This window comes from Fistularia commersonii, chromosome 4, assembly GCF_037954325.1.
Source record: "Fistularia commersonii isolate RoL2024-O1a breed Wild chromosome 4, RoL_Fcom_v1.0, whole genome shotgun sequence".
Lineage (NCBI taxonomy): Eukaryota > Metazoa > Chordata > Actinopteri > Syngnathiformes > Fistulariidae > Fistularia > Fistularia commersonii.
In genome coordinates this window covers 6269951-6291800 of record NC_141287.1, presented here as the reverse complement: position 1 = coordinate 6291800, position 21850 = coordinate 6269951, and the positions used below count along the sequence as shown (strand labels likewise).

Genomic DNA, 21850 nt, shown 5'->3' with positions numbered 1-21850 from the left:
CATCTTTATAATTATCATAGACAGAGGGGAGTTTTCGGAGTCCTCTCGGGGGAGGGAATGGTTTGACTGAATGAATCAGAGAACAACAGATGGGTAATTGTATACATACATGTGAAAACTCTCTCTGTGAGGAAGGACCAGCCTCTCCGCACTTCTCATCCTGTTGAAGATCTCGCGTGATCACGTGTGGTTACCAGGGGAACGCGATCTTAAAAAGTTGCACTTTGAATGCTCAGTGAAGAACACCGGTAAAACAGTATACACTATGTGATTCGCATTGAAAATAGCATGCCTTCATCAGCCTCGCAGTCGTCAATGAAGACAATAATACCGAATTATATCAACAAACACGGCATCGGCTTCAATTCATCCCAAGGTTAGTACCTTACTATACATGCTAATATTAGCTTGCTAAAGCTATTGTAGCTTAGTTACCCGAACTGACGACCACTTGGTGCTTACAGACAAACCGTTGCATTGCGCACCGGGTCTTTACGCTGCCACCTTATAGCTCTTTGACAATTATTATAGTGTATATAGTCGGATGTAACAGTTATAAAGACTGTAAAGGGTACAGCTGGACCTACAGTGGGTCGATCTCGGTTTATGTTTACTTGTGCCTCGAGGCTTCAGAGCATTGACTGTTCGCGCTAAAATTCAATAACGTCAGTGACGCTGTTTGGTGTGGCTAGTGGCTGACACCAGAGCGCAGCGGTTGTCGATATCTAACTGTGTCTGCGTTTCTAACAAGTTACATCCACCATATTCACAGACAGTGTGCTGGGAATGCGGATCAATCTGTTGTTATAAATGGGTACAGTGAACGTGGGGCTGCCGGTTTTTACCGTGTCCTGACGCGATGAGACGGCGGTGGACTGGTCCCTACGTGGATCATCTGCAGCTGACTACGCGAATTATCATTGCATTTAAGTGCTGTCATGGCTACAATTTGTACAGCCGATGGATTTCAAACCTTCAGATTATTCTTAAGGACACACGGTGATCAATCGGTAATTAGCATTCACCTTAATAAACGTTTGAAATCATTTCCCATGACTCCACAGGTTCTTCTCACATCTTGTAGGCGACATCCTGCACAACAATGCCGTCGACGCAACCAGTTCTTCAGCCAGTTCTTCAAATGAAGGTGGATGAACTCTTTCTCAACTGGTTAAGTGATCCTGCCACCCAAACACTTTTGAAATATCACCTCGACCTCATCAAAAGTGGACAGCAAAGTGAAGTAGGCAGCGGTGATGCCAAGGAGAATGGGTCATTCATCGACAACAATAATGTGGCATCCCAAAAGAATCTTGCAGAGAAGAGGCCTACTCCATTCAGCACGATATCCAACCCCCCTTCGCCCAGCACCCTGCCGTCAGGTATTGGTGGGAGAGGGACGGGACCCAATGGCAGGATACTCCGGAGATCTATCAGCAGCAAAAAGGTAAACAAAATACAGCTTCTTCTTCTTCTTCTTCTTCTTCTTCTTCTTCTTCTTCTTCTTCTTCTTCTTCCTCTTCTTCCTCTTCTTCTTTCGGCTTTTTCCCGTCAGGGGTCGCCACAGCAAGTCAACTTTCTCCATCTAACCCTATTCTCTGTATCCTCCTCTCTCACACCAACTACCTTCATATCCTCTCTCACGACGTCTTCTTCTTGTTCTTGTAAAATACAGCAAATTATTTAATTGCATGTATTTGACCTTCTTGATGAAAAAAGAAAAGGTGACACCATAAGGTGATGTTCTGAAATTTGGGATGTGATATAAAAAGAAGAAAACAGCCATTACATCTTAAGAGCAATAATGATGGGATATCATTTGTAAGTGTTTTCTGTGTAAATAAAGTAAACTCTCAGATCCCCAAAAACATACAACTTGAAATGTGTGTCTTGTATTTTAGTAAACTCCACATAGCGCATTGCACAATAATTAGGCTATACCATTAACACTTGAACTAGATGATGCAATACAACAATACAAGCCTACAATTAGCTACATTTCTGAACACTGTGGTAATTACACCCTTGACAACAATAACTGCGTCGCTATTTAGTAGCAATGTCTTAACATTATGTGTTTTCGGAGAGGGTGACCTTTTAAAAATTGCTGTTGACGTCACTGACCTTATACAAAAATAAAATGTTGCTCAATTGCATGTGTAGTAAGTTGCTCTTTCTTGCACTAGTAGTTTAATATATTGGATAAATCTCAAGTTTGAATATCAGCGCTGTGGCACCTCAATATGAAAGAGGTATCGAGAATAATAGCACTGCAACAGCCACTCCATTTTGGTGTCAACTTTTAATGAACCAATCAGCAAATATTTTAATAACCAATTTGATTATGAGCAAGGTTTTAAAAACAAAACCATTAAATTGTAGGTCGGCAATTTTAATATGTCACTTCTTTCCTATGTTATTGTGTTCAGTACTTTTTAAAATTGGTATATTTGGGGGGCTAATCTTGGACTTGAGGCCCATATTTGGCATTTTGACATTTTGTATCCAGTCTACTAAATTAAATAGACAAAATAATAAACAATTTCATTGATAATTACAATAATTAGAGAAATTAGTTGTAATTGTGGCAATAAAATATTCTTCTAAATCATAAACATTCTAATTATCTTATTATTCATTCTCGGGTCTGTATCGACATGAATAACAGCTAATGTTTTTTGTGAAAATTATAGATTGGGGCGGCGTGACGTAGCAGGTAGCGTAGTTGTCTCTGGAACGAAACAATACTGGTTGGATTCCCGGCTTCTCCTAGTGTGTCAAAGTGTTGTTGAGCAAGACACTGAACCCCTAACTGCTCCTCTGGTGCTAATGGTCAGCAGCCAACTGCTCATGGTTCATCCATGATGGTTTAAATGCAGGGAACAAATATCCTCTAGAGGTATTAATAAAGTCTAAATTATTATTATTATATTTATGCATAATAACTTTTTTTTTTTTCCTCTGTGAGACATTTTTTTCCTTACAGGCATTCATCACCAACTTTCTTGACTATGTTAGCATTGGGTTTAATCTATATATAATTTCTCAGCTGTTAATTTCTATTGTTTTGCACTTTGTCTTCTGTATTCTTTGGGGTATTTTTCTCAATGTGGCCACAAGAGGCTGCTGAATAGCATGTGGAGTCAAAGACGGGCTTCAGCGTGCTATTACAGTGGAGGCTCAATGTCTGTGGGCAGTGGCATATGTAGTGATTATTATTCTAATACTTTCCAAATGTTGAAGCCTCACCCATGAATTAGTGTGGTATGAGTGGGTGTGTCTTCAACTTTCTTGTCCCTCGTTTTCCCTTTTGTGCTTGTGAGTTGTCGATCTTATCGTAATTCGACAGGGGTTTCTGGAGATGAGAAGAGATTTTTTTTTTTGCTTTAACCTAAATGTTTTAGGTTGCATTAGAAATTAAGCTGAAAACTCCACTGAGGCGGGAAATGTTTAGTTTGTTTGTGCAGGGACTCCCCCTGCCATGATAAAGCCTGTGCTCGTGGTTGGTTTGGGCCACTCACTGAGTGTGATGACAGTGAGAGAGCTAGACAGCTGGAGGCACATGCTTTTAGAAACCTCTCCGAATACATGTCGATGACATAGGAAAGACAGTCATGAGGAGGTGTTCAAGTGGTCACTGGTGTGATCACAAAGGAGCAAAAGAGAAGAAGGCCTTTCCAAGCTTTGTATGTCCTCAGGACAGGGATATACAGTATGTTGAAACATAATATGGGCTGCTTTTCAATATAGCAAATTATGACGCACAGTTTTCCTGTCTTAAGAGCAAATAGTATGTCGCCTCACACGGTACATGTTTACTGGAGTGCCAATTCAAAACTACACTTGCAGTTAACAGTGTTGTATTGCTGGTTTGATGTGATTAAGAAATATTTCAGTAGTACCATCGAGCTAAAATTGAAACATATAATGCAACTTTACATATTGTCACATTTGTGATCGAATATTCCAATCCTCTGTTCATTGTAACATTAAAATTTAATAGTAAAAGGTGGTCATTTCTAGATTGAGCACAGTAAAACACATCAAACAATAAAGTTTTTGATTACGATTAGAGTGACAGGTTAAGATCAAGAAGATTTGGTTATATGGAGAAAAGATACAAGAGATTCAAAGTGTTTATTGTCGCATTTACAGTGTAGAAACAAGTTTCCTTTTACAGTGAAATTCCTACTTTGCTGTCCGCAGTGCATTAGGATATGTGCTCTTAGAAGAGTGTAAACATTGTTATAATTATGATTATGAATGTGAACATTGCAACATTGGTATTGCATTATGGTGCTTATGTATTGAATGTCGCTTGTTTGTGATGCAACAGCGAAAAATGTTTAAAAATCGATTTGGTCATGAGAGCTAATAGCAGTCAAATGTCCAGTTTAATTGTCAAACCGTTTCTGTCATGTGACAGTCTTGTTTTTCCACATTCATTTATTTTGATATGCAAATTTAAATGCCCATGAGTTTAATTAAGATCTAGTAAATTCAACAGTAGGAAATTTGAAAAATTTACCATTATGTGGTCCAGATAGAAACCCAAGTCCAGGTAGTATCTTCTTTTTACCTAATGAGAAATGATTCATGTAATTAAAACTGCCCGGCCAAGAGGAAGGTTATAAAAGATTATCTTATAGGTGATCATTTGGATTTGATTACTTCTTGGGTTTAATCTGCTTATGTTTGAGATCTGAAACAGGACATAATATGATTGTTCAAAATGCAATAGTCTTGTGCATGTTGTGTCAAGTGTTGCAGCATTCTGTGTTGCAGAATGGGATAGTGGATAGAATTTATGTTTGTTTGTTTTCTGTTTTTTTTACAAGCGCTTTCCAGTAATTTTAAGTTAATTTTAAATTATTCATTGTTGGCATGAGTGTTTCAATGTGGTGTAGAAAGACGGATGCATGTGTGTTCTCAATGTGGAATGCGAATGAGTTTCACTTTGTGTCTGTGAGCATGGAGAATCTGAAATAAAATCCCTCTCAGCCCCTCACACAGATTAACACTGTGACTCCTGATTGATTCACAGCAATTGTTGGAAAGATTGCCTGTTTTGCCGTAATGGGCCGTGACATGTGGCGGCCGCATGTCACTCACTATTATAAGGATTGCAAGGTTATTTAAAGTGATCCTTCTATTTTAAGGTAACAACATAAATTCCCCCATACAGATGCATTCTTTAGAGGATTACTTAAAAATTTGATTCATTTCGTGGTGATGCAGTCAGGAGCAGCTGGGCTGACTTTGACATCAGACACTGATATAGATAGCCTTCGTTCCCTTGTGTTGGCATTAAATACCCGCAACGCTGCCAGTTAGAGGTGTGGCAGCACATTCTTTAGCTGTGTATTTTATTTTGAAACCACCTCCCATGAGTTTGTCATTTTTCAGACTGTATAGTTGCAAACTTTTATTGATACTGTCCCCATTCCATATTACTTCCCCATGAAGGTTTGGCTTTCAGTTGAACCGTGTTGTGAAAACCCACACTACAATTGCGTGTCTGTTTTGAGCACAGTAGTTAACAAAGATTTTAGTAACGCAACTTTACAAACTTTACACGTGTAAAAATATATTTTTCAATCTCTGCTCGCTTTTCCTAAGTTATTTCTGAGGATGACCCCCTATTATGTTCTTGATTGGGCAACATTGAAGCTATTTAAAGCAGGGGTCTTGGTCAGTGGCGGTGAGTGTCACATATATAGTTGCATACTTTTGTCACTTAATCTACATGTTGTGCCAGTGCCTTGGAAACATTAAACAAAGAAATACTAACTATGCATAAAAATACCACTGCATTTAAAATATTTATTAGCACTGAGAAAATTGCAGTTGTGTAATTGGTTACAAAGATTATTTATCAATAACTTTGAGACTGGCTGTATTTTAACTACTTAATGCTTCATGTCATGTTCTGATTGTTGACCTTCCCCAAGTCAACCATGCTGTCCTTCAATCAGACCTAATTTTGGCCTACATGTATCCCAAATCCCTGTCTCAGACATCAGATTGCAGCTTGAGCTGGAGCTTTCTGGATTTTTCAGCACAAGTGGTTTCATGAGCCAATTGTGGCTTTCCCTTCACTCCTGTCTGATGGACTGAGCCAGCTGTGCATATTACTGAAGTCTAAAAACTACGGTATTTGTGGGATGTTATATATGCCTGTATTCACAAGTGTCTGATGCCTTTAGGGTAAATATATTCTGGTTCACCCCACTGTTGTGTAATAGCTCTGTGCTTTGTGGCTCCTCTCTGCCGTGCAGGTTGTTTCATGATCGGGCCGTTTACACATCTCACATGTTTTGTAATGAAGGGAGTATGACTAGACACACATTGATGTACAAATCAAATTTAGCAGCTTTTGCAGGGTTCAAATTAAGTTCTCATCTTTTGTCTTTGCTTGTTAAAACGTGGATGTAATTTGACAGAATTTCTCACTAAATCGTATCTCGGGATCAAAGAACAATATTCTTCTTACAGTGATCATGCTTACACAATCTTGTCCTTTTTTTTTTTTTAAATGGAAATTTCATTAAAAAAAAAAACTCGTTGCAACATTTTTGTGTGTTTTCCGCGTAAAGCAACATCGTACTGTCGCTCACGTGTATGTGATTAGAAGGTCTCATGATCTACTGGTTTGTTTTTTGTTTTTTCACTTGTGCTTTTTCTCCACGTTTGCTTTAAATTGATTTATAGTACCAAAGGACAACCTGAGTGGAAAGTCGTCATTCGTAGAGCTTATCAAGTGTGTGCAGTGTATTTTGTGGGGGATAATAGGAACTAGGTTTGTGCAGAAAAAGTGAGACTGTAGGCCTTCAGAGCCTGTCATCTAAAAATAGTTTGTTTTCGAATCCTGTATACAATAACAGGATCATTTGGAAAATAGCGGTTTATGTATATTATTTGTGACTTCTGATGAATGCTGTTTCTTTTTTATTAGCGTTAAGGAAAAAAAAAATACACCGACAATAGGCCTTTCCTGGGCAAAGGGATTGCCAGTAAGCAATAATATGTGTTAGATCAGCTATCTTATCGAGAATTGATGTAATTGCCGTCACTCCAGCACAGCGGCAACCGGAAGTGGGTGTTTGCTGAAGGTACTCCCGTGTTTCTCCAGATCTAGTTTCTTGAATTGCCCAAACAGTGCTTGCCCGTGCTTTTAATAGGCACACACCGGTTCAGACATCATTCTCTGAATTTGACATGCCCGCCCCCCCCCCTTTCCTCCAAGAAACACATGGCTTCTATTACATCCTTTTGGGGTTTATGAAGTTTGCCCATTAGTACAGTGTCTGCATGTGCCATCCGAACACTAAGAGTCTAGTTTGTAGGAATCATTGAGGTTTTGTGGATTTGGTCATTTGGGAGCTTTTTCAGATGGGAACTGGATGAACATCAGTAGTGGTTTCATGATGGTATTTAGGTGCATCCTTCAGTTGGCCTCTGCGGCTGTTGCAAGTTGCTACAACAGGTTGGTGTCTTTACATAACCTCACATGAACACAGAGGAATGTAAACTGGAAAGGGCAGATCCATTGCTCACACCCCTCCCATCCCATGCTAAGTGAGTCTCTCACATACACACACACACACACACGCACACACCCTGTCATTCCTTATCTCCCCAGCAGCTCGGAGGCAAGGGCTCCCTGACCCTGTGGTGTATATGTGTTTGTGCGTATGTGCTTGTTCTGTCCCAGCTTGAAGTGAGCAGCAGGCAGAGTTAAGATTGCGCGACCCGAACTGAAATGGGAGAGGGAGTCACAGTAGCAGCTGCTGCCTTGCATTAAGAGGCTCTCACTCTGACAGAGGACAACCACTGGACTACAGAGAACTTCTACAACCACGGCTGTCTCCTGCTCACACAGCACTGACTGCAACTTTGTGCAGTTAACTGGATAACTCTGGACTGTATTGTGCCTGGTTTACATGTGTTCTCCATCGTGTCCAGTGCAAGGATGAGGATGAGGGAGCTGTCCCTGCGTCAGGATCCTGACCTGAGAAAGGAGTTGGCTCTCCTGGCACGTGGCTGCGACTTTGTTTTGCCCTCCCGATTCAAGAAAAGGCTCCGAGCCTTCCAACAAGGACAGGCAGGTGTTTGAGTGTCAACCTCACATGCTTAACTTTCTCATCCGAGAAGTGGGTTATTGTGACTTAGTAATTGCATATTTTGTCTCGGCATTTTGATGGTATTGCGGTGCCTCTCTCTGTGAACTACTGCAATTTTAATCTTATTTCTTACCCACATACTCTTGGAGATGTTTCCATCCAAAACTATGGTTTCACCTGGTCCTCAACACACATTGCAAAAAGGAAGCTGCATCACTTTCTCTTAGCATATGTGAAACAAGTGTTTTCACATATTGCAATGCTATGTGAAAGGTTGAATTCACTGTTGAATTACATCTGTCGGTGGAACAGAGAAAATAGACGTGAGGCACAGTTGTTGGATGATGCTTCACCTTGTGTGGTATGTTGTGTACAGGCGCTTTACTGTACCCTTCCAGACCACATCACTGGGAATGTGTAAAATGTCATGGGGCTTAGTGGCTGTGCTCAAGAGCTCTTTTAGTGGTTAGCATGAAGCAAGACAGAGGGGACGGTGCAGGGCAGGGCAACAGAAGATGGTTCTGTCCTTTTATAGCCATAGCTGACACCACACAGTACAGACAACAGCGGAGGATTAGTACAATTTATTGTGTTAAAATTAGCAGATTTCCATTGACACAGTGCATTGCATTTCATAGCTATCACCGCTAAAACAAGTGCGCGGAGAAGTTACTCTCATCTCAATTCTTAGTGTTTTGATCATTTTTGCCCAAAGGTACAAAAAGAGGGTAGTTGGAGAGAAATCCAGGATTTGGAGTATGTATTTGTTTGATTACTAAAGGCTGTGGAAAATCAACCACTCTGTGAATTATTGAGTCACAGAAATAGTATTTGGCTATGAGATGACAATTGAGACCAAAGCTGCTTACTCTGTTTTTACCAGCTATTTGTGCAGTACAACAGCCCTTGTGGCTCTCGACGCATTCCGGCTTTTTATGTGTCATTATAAAAATATCTTCACTGTTGAGCATGATTCCAAGCATGGCGGGACAATTAGACTTCACAAATCAGGATTTGCTGAAACAATAGTGCTTCGGAGTCACATTTGACAGAGACTATAATGCACAGTCTTCTGAGCTAGTGTGCGCTGGTCTTAGCGATCAACAAGAACTTGATTAAGAGTAATGGTATTATCAATTTAGATAGAAGATACTTTTTCATTTTTTTTTCTTTTTAGATCTGTGGAAATGTAGGACCAAAGCAATGTACCTCTTGTCAGTTAGACTAACTTATCAAGCAAGGTTTTTCTTATCAGTGACAGCTCAGGCATAATGGAAAGAGCTGTTGGTTATGAAATACCCAAACTCTTTAAAAGCCCGGCCCTTTGAAAGCTTGAGAAGATAAAAGTACAGGACAGGGGAAGTTGGGCAATTGTGTGAAGCCTGCTTTTTTCCCACAACAATGAATGGAGGTGGGATGGAACAGCCACTGGTAATTTACTTAGGAGCTCTTGAATAAACCATCGGAGTTTGTTTAAATGATGGGATTGATCCACCGATGGACGTTCCTTCAGGAAATGAACCAGTATTGGATCAAATATTGGCGTCTTACACCATACCGTCAGTCTGGGATTTTAGGGTGAACCAGGATAGAACAAGTGGGCGTGATTATCAGCATCCCCACGACACTGTTTGCAGGATAAGCGACCGATAGTGGTTGAATGGATAGTGTGGAATTCATATTATCGCATCACTCACCGGTTTGAAATTTCTATTGAAGACTTGAGAAAGGAATGTATTATACATGGAAACACGACTGAGATAGATATGTTGTGGGTTGAGGAGGACTGGAGGGGACATGACATAGTGGATCTATTTAGTGCTCTCAATGGAGAACGAAACATTGTAACACATAACAAATAGATTTTATTAAAGAAAAGCACTTTGTTCTGTCTATTCCTCTCCTTACCACATCTGAAAAATTCATATCACGTTGTACCTTTACCAAAGTCTGAAAACAGGGGAGATTCCTGGCAGAAGGGTAGGAGCTATCCAGAGTTATATGTTTCTTTGAGCAGGAAGAATAAAGAGAAAAGACAGTAAACTAATATTTATCATTTTGCAGCATATTTATATGGCCTCATTAATTGATGACAGACTATAGAAGTGAAGTGTTTAGTTCAGCAGCCCGACCTACATTGCGGGTCTGGAGATTTTTCAGCTCAGTAGCAGTCAGAACTCCCAAGCATGTGACTTCAACTCGGTGCAAATGCAATGTCGTTGAATTTGTGGCGAAGGCCATTGGTGGCCAATTACAGGAAAAAATGGAGGAGGGTAAAACATCTGCCAGCCAGTTAAAGAGCAGCCTCAGCCATGCTGGGAAAGTGAGGGGGCTCAAAATTTAGCAATTGTTCGAGAAATTAGTCGCAAAAAAGTTGCCTGTGAGACCTGTTCAGGCTTCAGTAAATCCATATTTTGACAAAGCAACATAAAATCCCATTAAAAAAAAAAAGATCTGACTTCAGATGTAGTCTCTGTATTTTATAGCTATAGACAGTTTAAAAACAAAGACCACATACTGATCTTTCCTGTTAGATCAGAGTAGCTTCAAACAAGGGTCCAGGCTGCAGTTGTCCCTGGCTGTCAACTGATGCACAATGATGTGATTATCTGAGTGTGTTTGCAGTGCAGATGTCATTAGAATGGAGTGAACAGAACAGACTGCAGCAAAGCATTAAGCAGTTGTAGTACTATATCTGCTCCCAGAGTCATTAAGACTACATCCTGGGGGCATCAGAATCTGCTCTGAGGAATTGTTTACCTACTCAACAGTTGTTTGGCAGAGAAAAAATCTATTCCTGCATACGCTCCTACTTCTACTGGCATAATTGGAAATAAAGCAGACATAATGGCAAAAGAAGCAGTCACTACATAGGCAGTGGAAATCAACAGGATTTTAAATGTCAGAGGGGAAGAACATAGCATGGGGTAATTACACTGACGCAGTCAACGAGTGACATTTGCATTCTGTTCAAAGATTGCAAGAATCATTTGAAGTAGAGGGACACAAAAACTAAAAGCAGTAATAAGCAGGTTTTTGGACTGGAAACAGATATTTCGGCAGAGTCTTTTCATCCCTCAGATCTCTGAGAATATTTTGCGCTGAGGCTGAATCAGCGGAGCATGTTCCTTTATTAAGCAGGTGAAAGACGGACCTCGATGAGCAAATTGGGATACAGAGTCAGGGATACGGGGATGAAATGTATATTTTGCATTTTAAGGACAACTGGACTTGAAAGCGAAGGTTGACAGCACTGAGCACCGAGGGGCGCCAACCGCTGTAGAAACCTCAGCCGAGAAGAAGACTCTTATTAGTTCAACAACACATGCTGGCGAAGGTCTCACACTCGAAACTTAAAACCTCTCATTTTGGGTCCTTGCTTAGTGTAATTAAAGGGAATACAGATATGTCCAAGCTTTGACATCCATGCTACCGGAGTGTGGCATTTTGACATTCATTAGACTTAGTAAGAATGAAGCGTGACAGATGGAGAGCACGGGGATAAAAAGCTCTGTCGCTTGGCCTGTATTCAATAATCCAAACCCCTACTGTACCTCCTGTCTACGCTTCATACTTAAGAAACATACATGCATAGAACACATGCTGAACATGCTCTTATCTCAGGGCCTGTCAGTGGCAATTACTGTTTGTCTGCACCGGGGGAACAAACTTAAAACCAAATTACAGTCGCCTTCCCTATTTCGCCTTAGTTTTAAGTCACAAATGTCATCATCGTTACGGTCGTTTGTCAAGGCCAGCTAAAATCCGCTAAAAAAGACCAACTTGATGACCATGGGAACAGGATCTCGCCTCTTGAAGTCATTTGTAGCATTAATGATCTCCTTATTCCTCTGGGGGTTGTCAGTTCCACTACTTGTCCGTTTATGCTGCCGCCGGGACCGTCAAAGCTGAGTCAGTCGGAATCGAAGGTGAACCCAGAGGCAGAAGAGATCCAGGAGGGTTCCAGCTGAAGGGGGGGATTTGGGGAACACATGGAAGACTGGAGCTTTTAGTAGTTTGAGTGTTAAGAGCAGATAGGTTGCAAAGGCACTCCAGTCTCCGCCCAGAACTTCCTGGAAGCCTGCGCCGCCTCGCGTAAAACTTTAGCACGATAGCCAGCAGTCATGACAGGGAGGTGCTATTGTTAATGCTATTACTGTCACAAACTTTTCCTGCTGTCGAGCCGGATAGTGGAATGTACAAGTATATTCACTTATTTGATTAATTTAACTTTTTTGTATTATGATAGTCTGGAGTATGTCCACCTCTGCAGTTTTAACACAATCACTGAAAGGCTGTGTTGAGCTTTTGTGTCAATTGAAATGTAAATATATGATGTATAAGTACCCTGGCTACTTCATCAGTGACACCCAAGTGTTCAAAAGCAACTTAACATACATATAATAGCTTTGTAGCCGAACATGAAATTGCACTTTTTTTTTGTTTGTTTGTTTCGTTGTCATCGTCCCAAAGTAGATCTTACGTTAGTTGTAAAAGTGAAGTCAAACTAGTGTGCTTTACACTACTAAATGTATAATTATACTGTTTGATTAAACTTTTTTTATTGTGCCACTTTAGTATGAGGCTTTGGGATGGAACTATTTAAAACACTCTGGTAAAATACAGCACAGTCCATTAACACTGCCAGCGTCAACCCTGAAAATAATCAAGTGTAATTCATCACCTCTCCGACCCGGATATATGACTTTCTTAAAAGGCCAAAAACTTTGTGACACAGCTGTTGCATTGCATCATGTTAAATTGTTTGAGTGATATTTTTCATGATTAATTGCCCAAGATATTCTCAAAAGTGTAATACCCGACATGTTTTTTAAGCTCTCTGGTCGTGTTTTAGTTCCTCACTTTTCGCACTGTGTTTCCTCTCAGAAACAAAAACAAAGCACCCTGTAGTTCATTTGCTTAACTCAACTAAGATGAGTAATGGCTGTTATTTATTCATGTCCACACAAAGACAAAGAAGAAGTTACTGTTGAACGCCCTCAGTCCTTCCTTTTACTACCATCTAGTTATTATGTCCTTTACTTTCCTCAAATTCCGAGCTCTTGATAAATGAATGACAGAATTATATGTGACAGATACAAACATTACGATTTGAATCATGGTTTCCTTCGGCAGACCACATTTACGGCCAGTCATCCATTTGATATAAAGACGTCAGCTGACAGGTCGTAATTGGACTCAGTTAGGACCGGGCGGTCGTTTCGAACGGGATGACGATCACGCAGAGATAGCTGTCACAGATGAATGGATAATATTCAATTCCGCTGAGTAATCTATATTAATGCGGATTAAACATATAATTCTACGTTTTCTCAGAAGGCAAATACTTTCACATGCTGTAATGTATAAAGTACAGGGGGGGGCTAGCATTTCCTAGCATCGCCGGCTAACAGATTTCTCCTCTGTATTTTCCTCAGGCGCAGGTGAGGACAGAGGAGCCCGTCACCACTGCACTGAGCGAAACCATTCCCAAGTTCTACTTCCCACGGGGCCGGCCCCAAATCAGCCTCAACATTGACAGCCTCATTTCCAAAATTGAGAAAATATTTTCCCAATTCCCAAATGAAAGGGCCACCATTGAGGACATGGGGCAGGTTGCCAAGGTGAGAAAGTGATTTGCAGCGCCGAGGTTCAGCTGCCACCCAACAAATTATTTTCATTAGTGCTATTTAGATCCTGGCTTGAAAAACTGTTTGCTCATTTCAAATCCCACGGAAAATATTATCTCCATCTCCCCGAGGAATGTCTACAGCGGTTTGCAGGGAACCCGAGCGCACCGAGAAAAAGCGGATAGATTTCCTTGAGAAAGCCTTTAAATGATGCATCGCTGACATGAGTCATTGTCTCGTGTTTTTTTTTTTTTTCCGACATTTAAACTTGCATGTAAACCGTAAAGTTTTCAGTTTCTAATTTTTTTTTTTCTTCCTTTTTGTCTGTTTTTCTTCTTTCCGACCACACCAAATATACCATTCTCCCTGCCACGGCACCCCCAGGCCTGTGAGTGTCCCCTCTACTGGAAAGTCCCTTTGTTCTGCTTGGCTGGAGGCGACAGGACGGGCTTCGTGTCCGTTCACAAGTTCGTGGCTATGTGGAGAAAGTAAGACAAAGGGGCCTCTAAATTTCAGTCAGACACTGGCGCAGTCACTCAGAAGGCCCTTACAATCTCCTCCGAACAACATCTCCCATTATGACTCTCTAGATTAGATCACGTAAAAGAAATGACCGATCACGAAGGCCTCGCAAACATTTGTATGGTAATAGAAAACCGTTCCCGAAACCCCAAAACATCCATTCAGCGTCTTTATGTGCAAAAATGAAAGAATACCATAGAGCTCTTGCGGCTAGCTGTGAATACCGTTGTGCGCTCGAGGCACGCTCCTGGATTTGTGTGATTTGTGTGCCGCGCAGGCCCGGCGTTTGACTCAAGCTCATTGCAGAGCCGTCCTTAGATGAGAAGCCACAACAGATGCTTGGCTTTCCCCCCTGTTGCTCCTAGAAGATCCCACGCTTAATTACCCAGCAACGTGTCAGGGTCCTAATTTCGCAATGTATCATACCTGCGCTTAACTCGTTTTCAAGGAACCCTTTTCAAACACATGTTCTTGAGAGAATCATAAAAAAAAAAAAAAAAAGGCATAAGAAACACAAGAGCAAATGAGGGAGTAACCTTGCAAACCATCTGTTCTCTCTTTTCTCTCTCTCTCTCTCTCTCTCCCCCCCCCTCAGAATTCTGCAGACCTGTCACGATGACGCTTCTAAATTTGTGCATCTCTTGGCCAAGCCTGGCTGTAATTACCTGGAACAAGATGACTTTATTCCATTCCTGCAGGTACCGGCTGCAGCACACCCAGGGAGTGGGCCGGACTTGGCAGCCGGGGATGGCAGAATCGTATCGGCCCGAGTCGCTCGAGCTGGTCTTAATTTCTGGCCTGTCCCGCCAAAGCGCTGCTCTTTCATGTTGTAGCCGACTGATATACGGTTGGCTGTATAACATAGAAGAGTGCATTTAGAGTGCAGACACTTATCTAGTGTGATTGAAAGCATCTCCTGCAAATCAACACTAATAGCAGCAAACACATAGATGGAGATCACTCTGCTTTCTTCCTTTTTTTGTTTTTTTTCTTATTAATAGAAAAACTAATTAGTGTTTATTGTTTCTTACCATCGAGAATTATTGCCTGCGTTGTCATTCACCCATCACGCTGTCCCTTCCACTGTCCCCCCGCCTACAACCCAATTAATTTCCTACCTGGCACTGTCAGCTGGTCGAAGGCAAACGCTTTTCCCCCGCTAGCAGAGAAGCCCGGTGGCACACGCCGTTTAATTTGTGTTCTCTCCACCGGGCCAATCACTTTTGACTGTTTTGATGAATGAAAGGGGGATTGCAGCAGAGTACATTTGACTGTCGCTGCCTGTTTCCTGTGCCCAGTGATTTATGTTTCTCTATGATTTTAATTTCTCTCCGTAAGAGGCAAAAGGCACAGCCGCTGCCCTGAAATAAGGGCTATTAATTTCTTTGCTGCCTTAGCATTAATGTCACCCGTTCCCCCGTCCCCCCCGTCCCTGCAGCTAAAAAAAAAGAGAAGGGGGCTAAAATGGGGCAGAAACAAAAGGGGACTTTATCGCACGAGACAAGGGAGAAATTCGGTAAAAATCACGTCGACATGTCCTGCTTTACACAACCTCACCGTCAGCAAGAGGGAATTAAGCCCATCTTAAAACAAGTTCAGCCAGTTTTTTCGCGGCATTAAAAAGAAGCATTTGAACTCAATAACCTTGAATAGGATGTATAGGATTTTTTTTTTTTTTTTTTTTTTCCTTTTGGGCAGGAGCTTTAAAAGCCTTTGCTGAAATTCATGTCGACAGACACCAGTAAATAGATGTAGCCCAGCCCAGATGAGAACAGATGTAGAAAACATCACAAACATCCCTTCAATTCCTCACTGACAGTCATTTCTGAATTTAAATGAAAGTGTAGACTTTTTTTCATCTTTTATTATTCTTGACCTGATGTAATTGGTTGTTCTTAGGATATAGTGAACTCGCACCCAAGCCTGGTCTTTCTGAAAGAGGCTCCGGACTTTCATTCACGATACATCACCACGGTAACCTGCCACAGCAAACTAAACATCGTGGTTAGTTAGCGTTTACGTGTTTCGTACTTAATAATGATAGGGTTGTGTTCTTTTCAGGTCATTCAAAGGATATTTTACAATGTGAACCGGTCATGGACTGGAAAAGTAACTTGTAATGAGCTCAGGAAAAGCAACTTCCTTCAGGTATTTGTCTTTTTTTTATGCATTTTACTAAACTCCCTTTAATTTAACATGTATGCAATATTGAATTTTATCACAAATGGCAACTCCTTTTTTTTTTTCTCTCTCTCTGCCAGCATGTGGCGTTGCTGGAGCAAGAAGATGTGAACCAGCTGACAGATTTCTTCTCCTACGAGCATTTCTATGTTATCTACTGTAAGTTCTGGGAGCTGGACACCGACCATGATCTCTCCATAGACCAGAAGGACTTGGCACAACATAATGACCAAGGTGCGCAAACACACACAGACACACACACACAGTATTAGAGAGACACACGTCCTCATCACATATTCCAATTTAAATGAGTTTGTCTCATTTCTTTTATAAAAATGACACTAGAGGTTTGAGATATGCATAGATGATAGTTATGGAAGTGAACTGCTCCGGGGCCTTCCTGAAGCAATCGGTAGGCCGTGGAGCAATAAAAAGTATTTGCAGATGTTATTTCCTCATTATTTACTTCACATACACACACACACACGCGCAAGATCAGTAAGACAGCAGCATATGTATTTTGCTCAGAAGACATTACATCTGGAGTGATTTCTATCACTAGACGGTCAAAAACAACGGCAGGACAATTTTACAGCGTTGTCAGGATAAAAAAAGGGACATGGGCTACAGCGGATTTTCAGCTCAGAGGGTGTGTACAGCAAAGAGCTGAAAGTAATCTGCTCCTGATTGTTTTCCAGCCATTTCCCGTAAAATGATCGAGAGAATATTCTCAGGAACAGTAACAAGGTAAGCGACCAATGTCTTAGTTTACTCTTCACACTCTTCATTATTTGATGTGATTTTTTTGAAAGACCAGACACGCATCATGTTTTTCCTCGCTGATTGCGGTCTTCGTTTCGTCGTCAGAGATAGACGGGTCTATAAGGAGGGCCGGCTGAGTTACGCCGACTTTGTGTGGTTCTTGCTCTCCGAGGAGGACAAGAAGACCGACACCAGGTATCTTAGACAGCCAGACCCCCCCCCTCACCTCCGGGGTAAATGCGCAGTTTCATTTTTAATCTTTTGCATGTCCAGCATAGAGTACTGGTTCCGCTGCATGGACCTGGACGGCGACGGCGTGCTCAGCATGTACGAGCTGGAGTACTTCTATGAGGAACAGTGTCGGAAGCTGGAGTCCATGGCAATTGAGCCCCTGCCTTTTGAAGACTGCCTCTGCCAGATGCTTGACCTTGTCAAGCCTGAGGTCAAAGGTCAGACCTTTTTATACACCATTGCACATTTAGACACACACCAGGTCAGGCCAGACTGCGCATGTTCAGGACCAGACAACAATCACCTATTGGAAGAACTATTCAAGCCCGTCAGTCGGAAGCATCCGTGAAAAGCGGCCGCTGTTGTCTTAATGTCAACGAGCCCCTTCAACCTGTCACCTCCCTGCCAACGAAAAGCTCCGTTTCCATGTGAGAGCAAAAGCGTTAGCTTGCGATCGCAGCACGAGCGCAGGCCCAAGTCGACCAGAGCTGTGTAACGCGATCCTTCTCGGCTTCGCCTCTATTTCAGGCTGAGTTTTTTTTTTTTTTTTCCCCCAAACAATCGCTCCTTGCAGCAGAATCCATTTTTGAGGAATTTCGGAACTCTAGTAGAGCCGAGCGGCCACAGATAGAGATTATACAGCTGATAAGAAGTTCCCGTAATACACGGATCCAATGAGTTGCGCTGTTTACGCAAACAAACCTGGTGAAGTTTGCGTCACCTGCGTTATGATACACCAGCATCTTGTGCTCCTTTCACTCCCGCCATTGGGCTCAGAGTAGTTTCATCAAATTGGAAGCACATTGGCTTCATCATAAGCAGATCACATGCCTTAAGCTGTGCACGCCAGCGGGCAGCCTCTAATGTGGAAGATCAGTTTTGAATATTGAAGCGCGATTGTTTGTCCTGTGCTGATTTGAGTTTGACGTCATTCAAAATTGGACTAACAAATGACTGAAAACAATTCCGACGAGAAGGGATTTGTCTTTTCGCAAACCCGCAACGTTCGCGAACAAAATATTAAAGAATCTCGGCAACCGCGCTGCAAATCCTCCCCTGCTGCGCGAGTGTGTGTCGTGACCCAGTGTGTTCTATCGGGTACAGGGAAGATCACACTGCGGGACCTCAAGAGGTGCAAGCTGTCCCACATCTTCTTCGACACCTTCTTCAACATCGAGAAGTACCTGGACCACGAGCAGAGGGACCCTTTCTCCGTCGTAAGGGCAGGCCGGGCTTTGAACGGGGTACGCTCGCAGGGTTCGACAACTTTAAATCATGTGATATTGTTGTGTTTTAAAAGGAGATAGAGACGGACGGCCAGGAGATGTCTGACTGGGAGAAATACGCGGCAGAGGAGTACGACATCTTAATGGCTGAGGAGGCTGCAAATGACCAGTGCAACGATGTGTAAGTGGCAATTTCCTCCTGGACCTTCAGGTGTCAGCGCAGCTCGAACCCGGACCTCAAATCATCACACCGCTCAAATAAAAAAGTCTTATGTATTCGTTATTACTTAAGAACAGTCAAGTAATTATTTTCCTTACTTTCTAATTAATTTGTATTTTTCATCTCAGCCATGCGGAGCTAGAAAGTGAACTAAAAGACATGTGATCAGTCGGAGCCGTACTCAAATCCGTTAATGTGACGCGGAGAGCTACTTGTCGTACGAATTCTCTCTCGCAAACCGCTCACGTCTGCGTGCCCGGACCTCAGCTTGTCCGTCACTCCCGACGTCATCACGTTTGTAATCATAACTCACAAGCACATTTGGTCCAACCTCGACCCCCCCCAAAAAAAGGTCCAGAAGCCCCCCCAGGCCTTACTCAATGGAGAGTCACAGCAGCGAAACCTATAGGTGTCAGTCTGAGTGTCAGATGAGGCTGCTGACAGGTTTGTTGTGTGGCGTTTTAGGAACACCACTGACTTCTAGACTAAAGGCCTCCTACCAGAGCAGGTAAGACACTCTGGGCACAAAAAGTTTTTTTTTTTCCATGCCTTCACCCACTGCCGCTCCTCCACCCCCCCACCAACGTGAGCATACTGTTGACAACGGGAGTTGTTTATTCGTCCGACGCTGCATCATATCAACGTTTCCATGTTGCAGAGCCGGAATGCCGTTTTTGAATCGGCTGGCTTCTTTTTCAATTCTGTCCTCTAAAATAATTTCTTTAAAAAAAGGAAGAAAAATTAATCGAAAAGAACTCCTCCTGCACCACCACTTCTTTTCATGCTTTCATGTGGTTCTCCTTCGTCCTTTCCAGTTCCCTGGTTTGTTGAAAATCTCCCCTGAAACATTATCCTCTCTCATGCTGAGAGTTTGATGAGTTCTTCAATACCAGTATAGCCATTAGCCAGTGTAGCTTAGCTTAAAAAAATAAAAATCAGGCATAATTTACTCATCTCCATACGGAGAAAGAGAGAGCGAGTCCTTTGTTAAAGAAATGCTCCTGAAGTTTCACAGGAAAACACTGTTGCTGCTCCCTAACAAACAACTGAAGTCAAAATTGTCCTATTTTCAAACAGTATAACCGGGAAAAACAACTTAAAACGCCTTCGCCCTGCTTGAGTGGTGCTGCTGAAGTCTGTGAAAGGAGTGAATATGAACCCTGGGTCCACAGATATTGGCCGGCTTTGGCCGACGTCCTTTCGTGTCGCACATACATGTGGGAAATCTACATGTGTGGCCTACATCGACCTTAAGTGTAATGGGGTTTTCAGAGACATGATTTTTACCGGATGAACAAGGAGCCATTGGATGTTTATGTCTGATTGGTTTTTTTTTTTAAGTTTGAAAATCAGGCCACGGTGACTTCAGATCTTAGGAGGATTTAGAACATTATTTTCCTGTGACTTGAGAGTGCGTCCTGAAACCCAAAAATGTTTGTCAGTACCGAGGTAAGGAGACAATGACAGCAAACTTTGCCTTTCAGAACAAGTTAAAATGTAGTCTGAAAATAGATCCGGTTACAAAGAAAAGCCCTGAATTGAAAGTTTAACTTAAGTGCAAAGTAGACTCAAATACTGAGGTATCTCGAAATACTTAGGTACTTTCTGACTCAAACGACTAAAGGTGCCCGATTATTTCCTCAGTGCCGTCACTTCCTGTCACCTTACGTTTGCCAGGAAGCCAAAGGAGACTCCCTTTAACCCTTCTGGAATTAAATAAGTAGCCCAGTAGCTGCAGCCATATATTTCCTGCTCACTGGTATTGATCTTCTCATCTAATCACGTTTCCTGGATCTCGTTCTTCCCGAAGGCCGTTCTCTGGAATGTGTGTGACCGCTCGATCGCTTAAAGAGAAAAAAAAAAAAAAAAATTACAGTTTGACGTCGGTAAAACACCTGGCCGTTACTGAGCTTCTTCGTCTTCCTCTAGGTTTGATACTCCTCTGAGCCCCCTGGGGCAGCTCATCTCTACCGAGCTGAGTCCGACAAAGAGGCACTTCTTTGAGATCCCGAGTCCTCACTGCACCCTGGACCTGGACGAGTTTGAATACGAAGAGGACTTCAACTGATTAACCGGAACCTAAGAGCATTTTCTCAAGACGCCTGCTGATCACCTTCCGCTCCCACAAACAGAACCCAGAACAGCAGCGACACCGGCCCGGTTGCCAAAGACCAAGAGTCACACGTCCAGGGCCGGTTGCCTTCCCACCACCTTGGACCCGCTTCAGCACCGAGGCAGCACGAAACCGACGGAGAGATGACCGGCGCCATCAGATGCCCGACGGGAATCATGGATCTCTCGTTCAGAACCAGATGGCGCCGGCTGGTTATTCTTTGCACTTTACTGTTCCCCTCTTGTCACCGCAGCTGATGTGATGATGTCACATCTCGGTACACCAAAACCTTTACTCCATTCCCACATGAACACTCGCCTCACACCAAACGACCTACGTCCGGCAGACGCAAGACGAGCGCGGCCTCCGCTGAATGTCAGTTTTACCTTCAACCTCCGGTCGTTTTAAAATTAAAAAGAGCTCGACTCTAAGTTTTCTTTCCCATTTTAACTAGCATTAAAAAAAGTCATTGTAAATTTTACATTCCATTAATTAGAACTGAAGTTTCCTTTCGAGAATATCAATTCAATCACATGGTTTAATAAAATGTTACTGTAAATGCCGGACAGACAAGCTGGTTTTTAACCTGCAGCTCTCAAGCACACACACACACACACACACACACACACACACACACACACACACACACACACCCCGGTCTGTGTCATTACTGCATGCATGAGGTGGCTCCTAAGTTATTATTAGAGATGAATTTATAAATGACTGTACATATTTGTGCTTGCTGTGATGTAAATGATTTGGGCAAGTTTTTAAGACAAATTATTTTCTATGTAATATGTGGAGAGAAAAAATGTAATGTTTTTTTGCCTCTCTTTAAATAA

General features: G+C 42.2%; 1 protein-coding gene across 4 annotated transcripts; it reads left to right on the top strand.

Annotated features, from left to right (window-relative positions):
* The first annotated feature begins 202 nt into the window (after positions 1–202).
* On the top strand, positions 203–21844 carry ppp2r3b (protein phosphatase 2, regulatory subunit B'', beta). 4 transcript variants are annotated; one of them, XM_086144923.1, is made up of 14 exons: positions 203–376; positions 1065–1447; positions 13562–13747; positions 14138–14241; positions 14871–14973; positions 16175–16249; positions 16337–16423; positions 16537–16690; positions 17155–17203; positions 17324–17413; positions 17492–17667; positions 18554–18666; positions 18750–18856; positions 20825–21843. In XM_086144923.1, exons 2-14 carry the CDS (start codon positions 1103–1105, stop codon positions 20961–20963), a joined length of 1728 nt encoding a protein of 575 aa, XP_086001049.1. In that variant the 5' UTR covers positions 203–376; positions 1065–1102; the 3' UTR covers positions 20964–21843. The 4 variants fall into 4 exon arrangements, with proteins under 4 accessions (XP_086001049.1, XP_086001047.1, XP_086001050.1 ...); XM_086144921.1 differs by lacking the exon at positions 203–376 and adding an exon at positions 702–1010 and having other exon boundaries at positions 1085–1447; positions 20825–21844; XM_086144924.1 differs by lacking the exon at positions 203–376 and having other exon boundaries at positions 1040–1447; positions 20825–21844.
* The last annotated feature ends 6 nt before the right edge of the window (positions 21845–21850 follow it).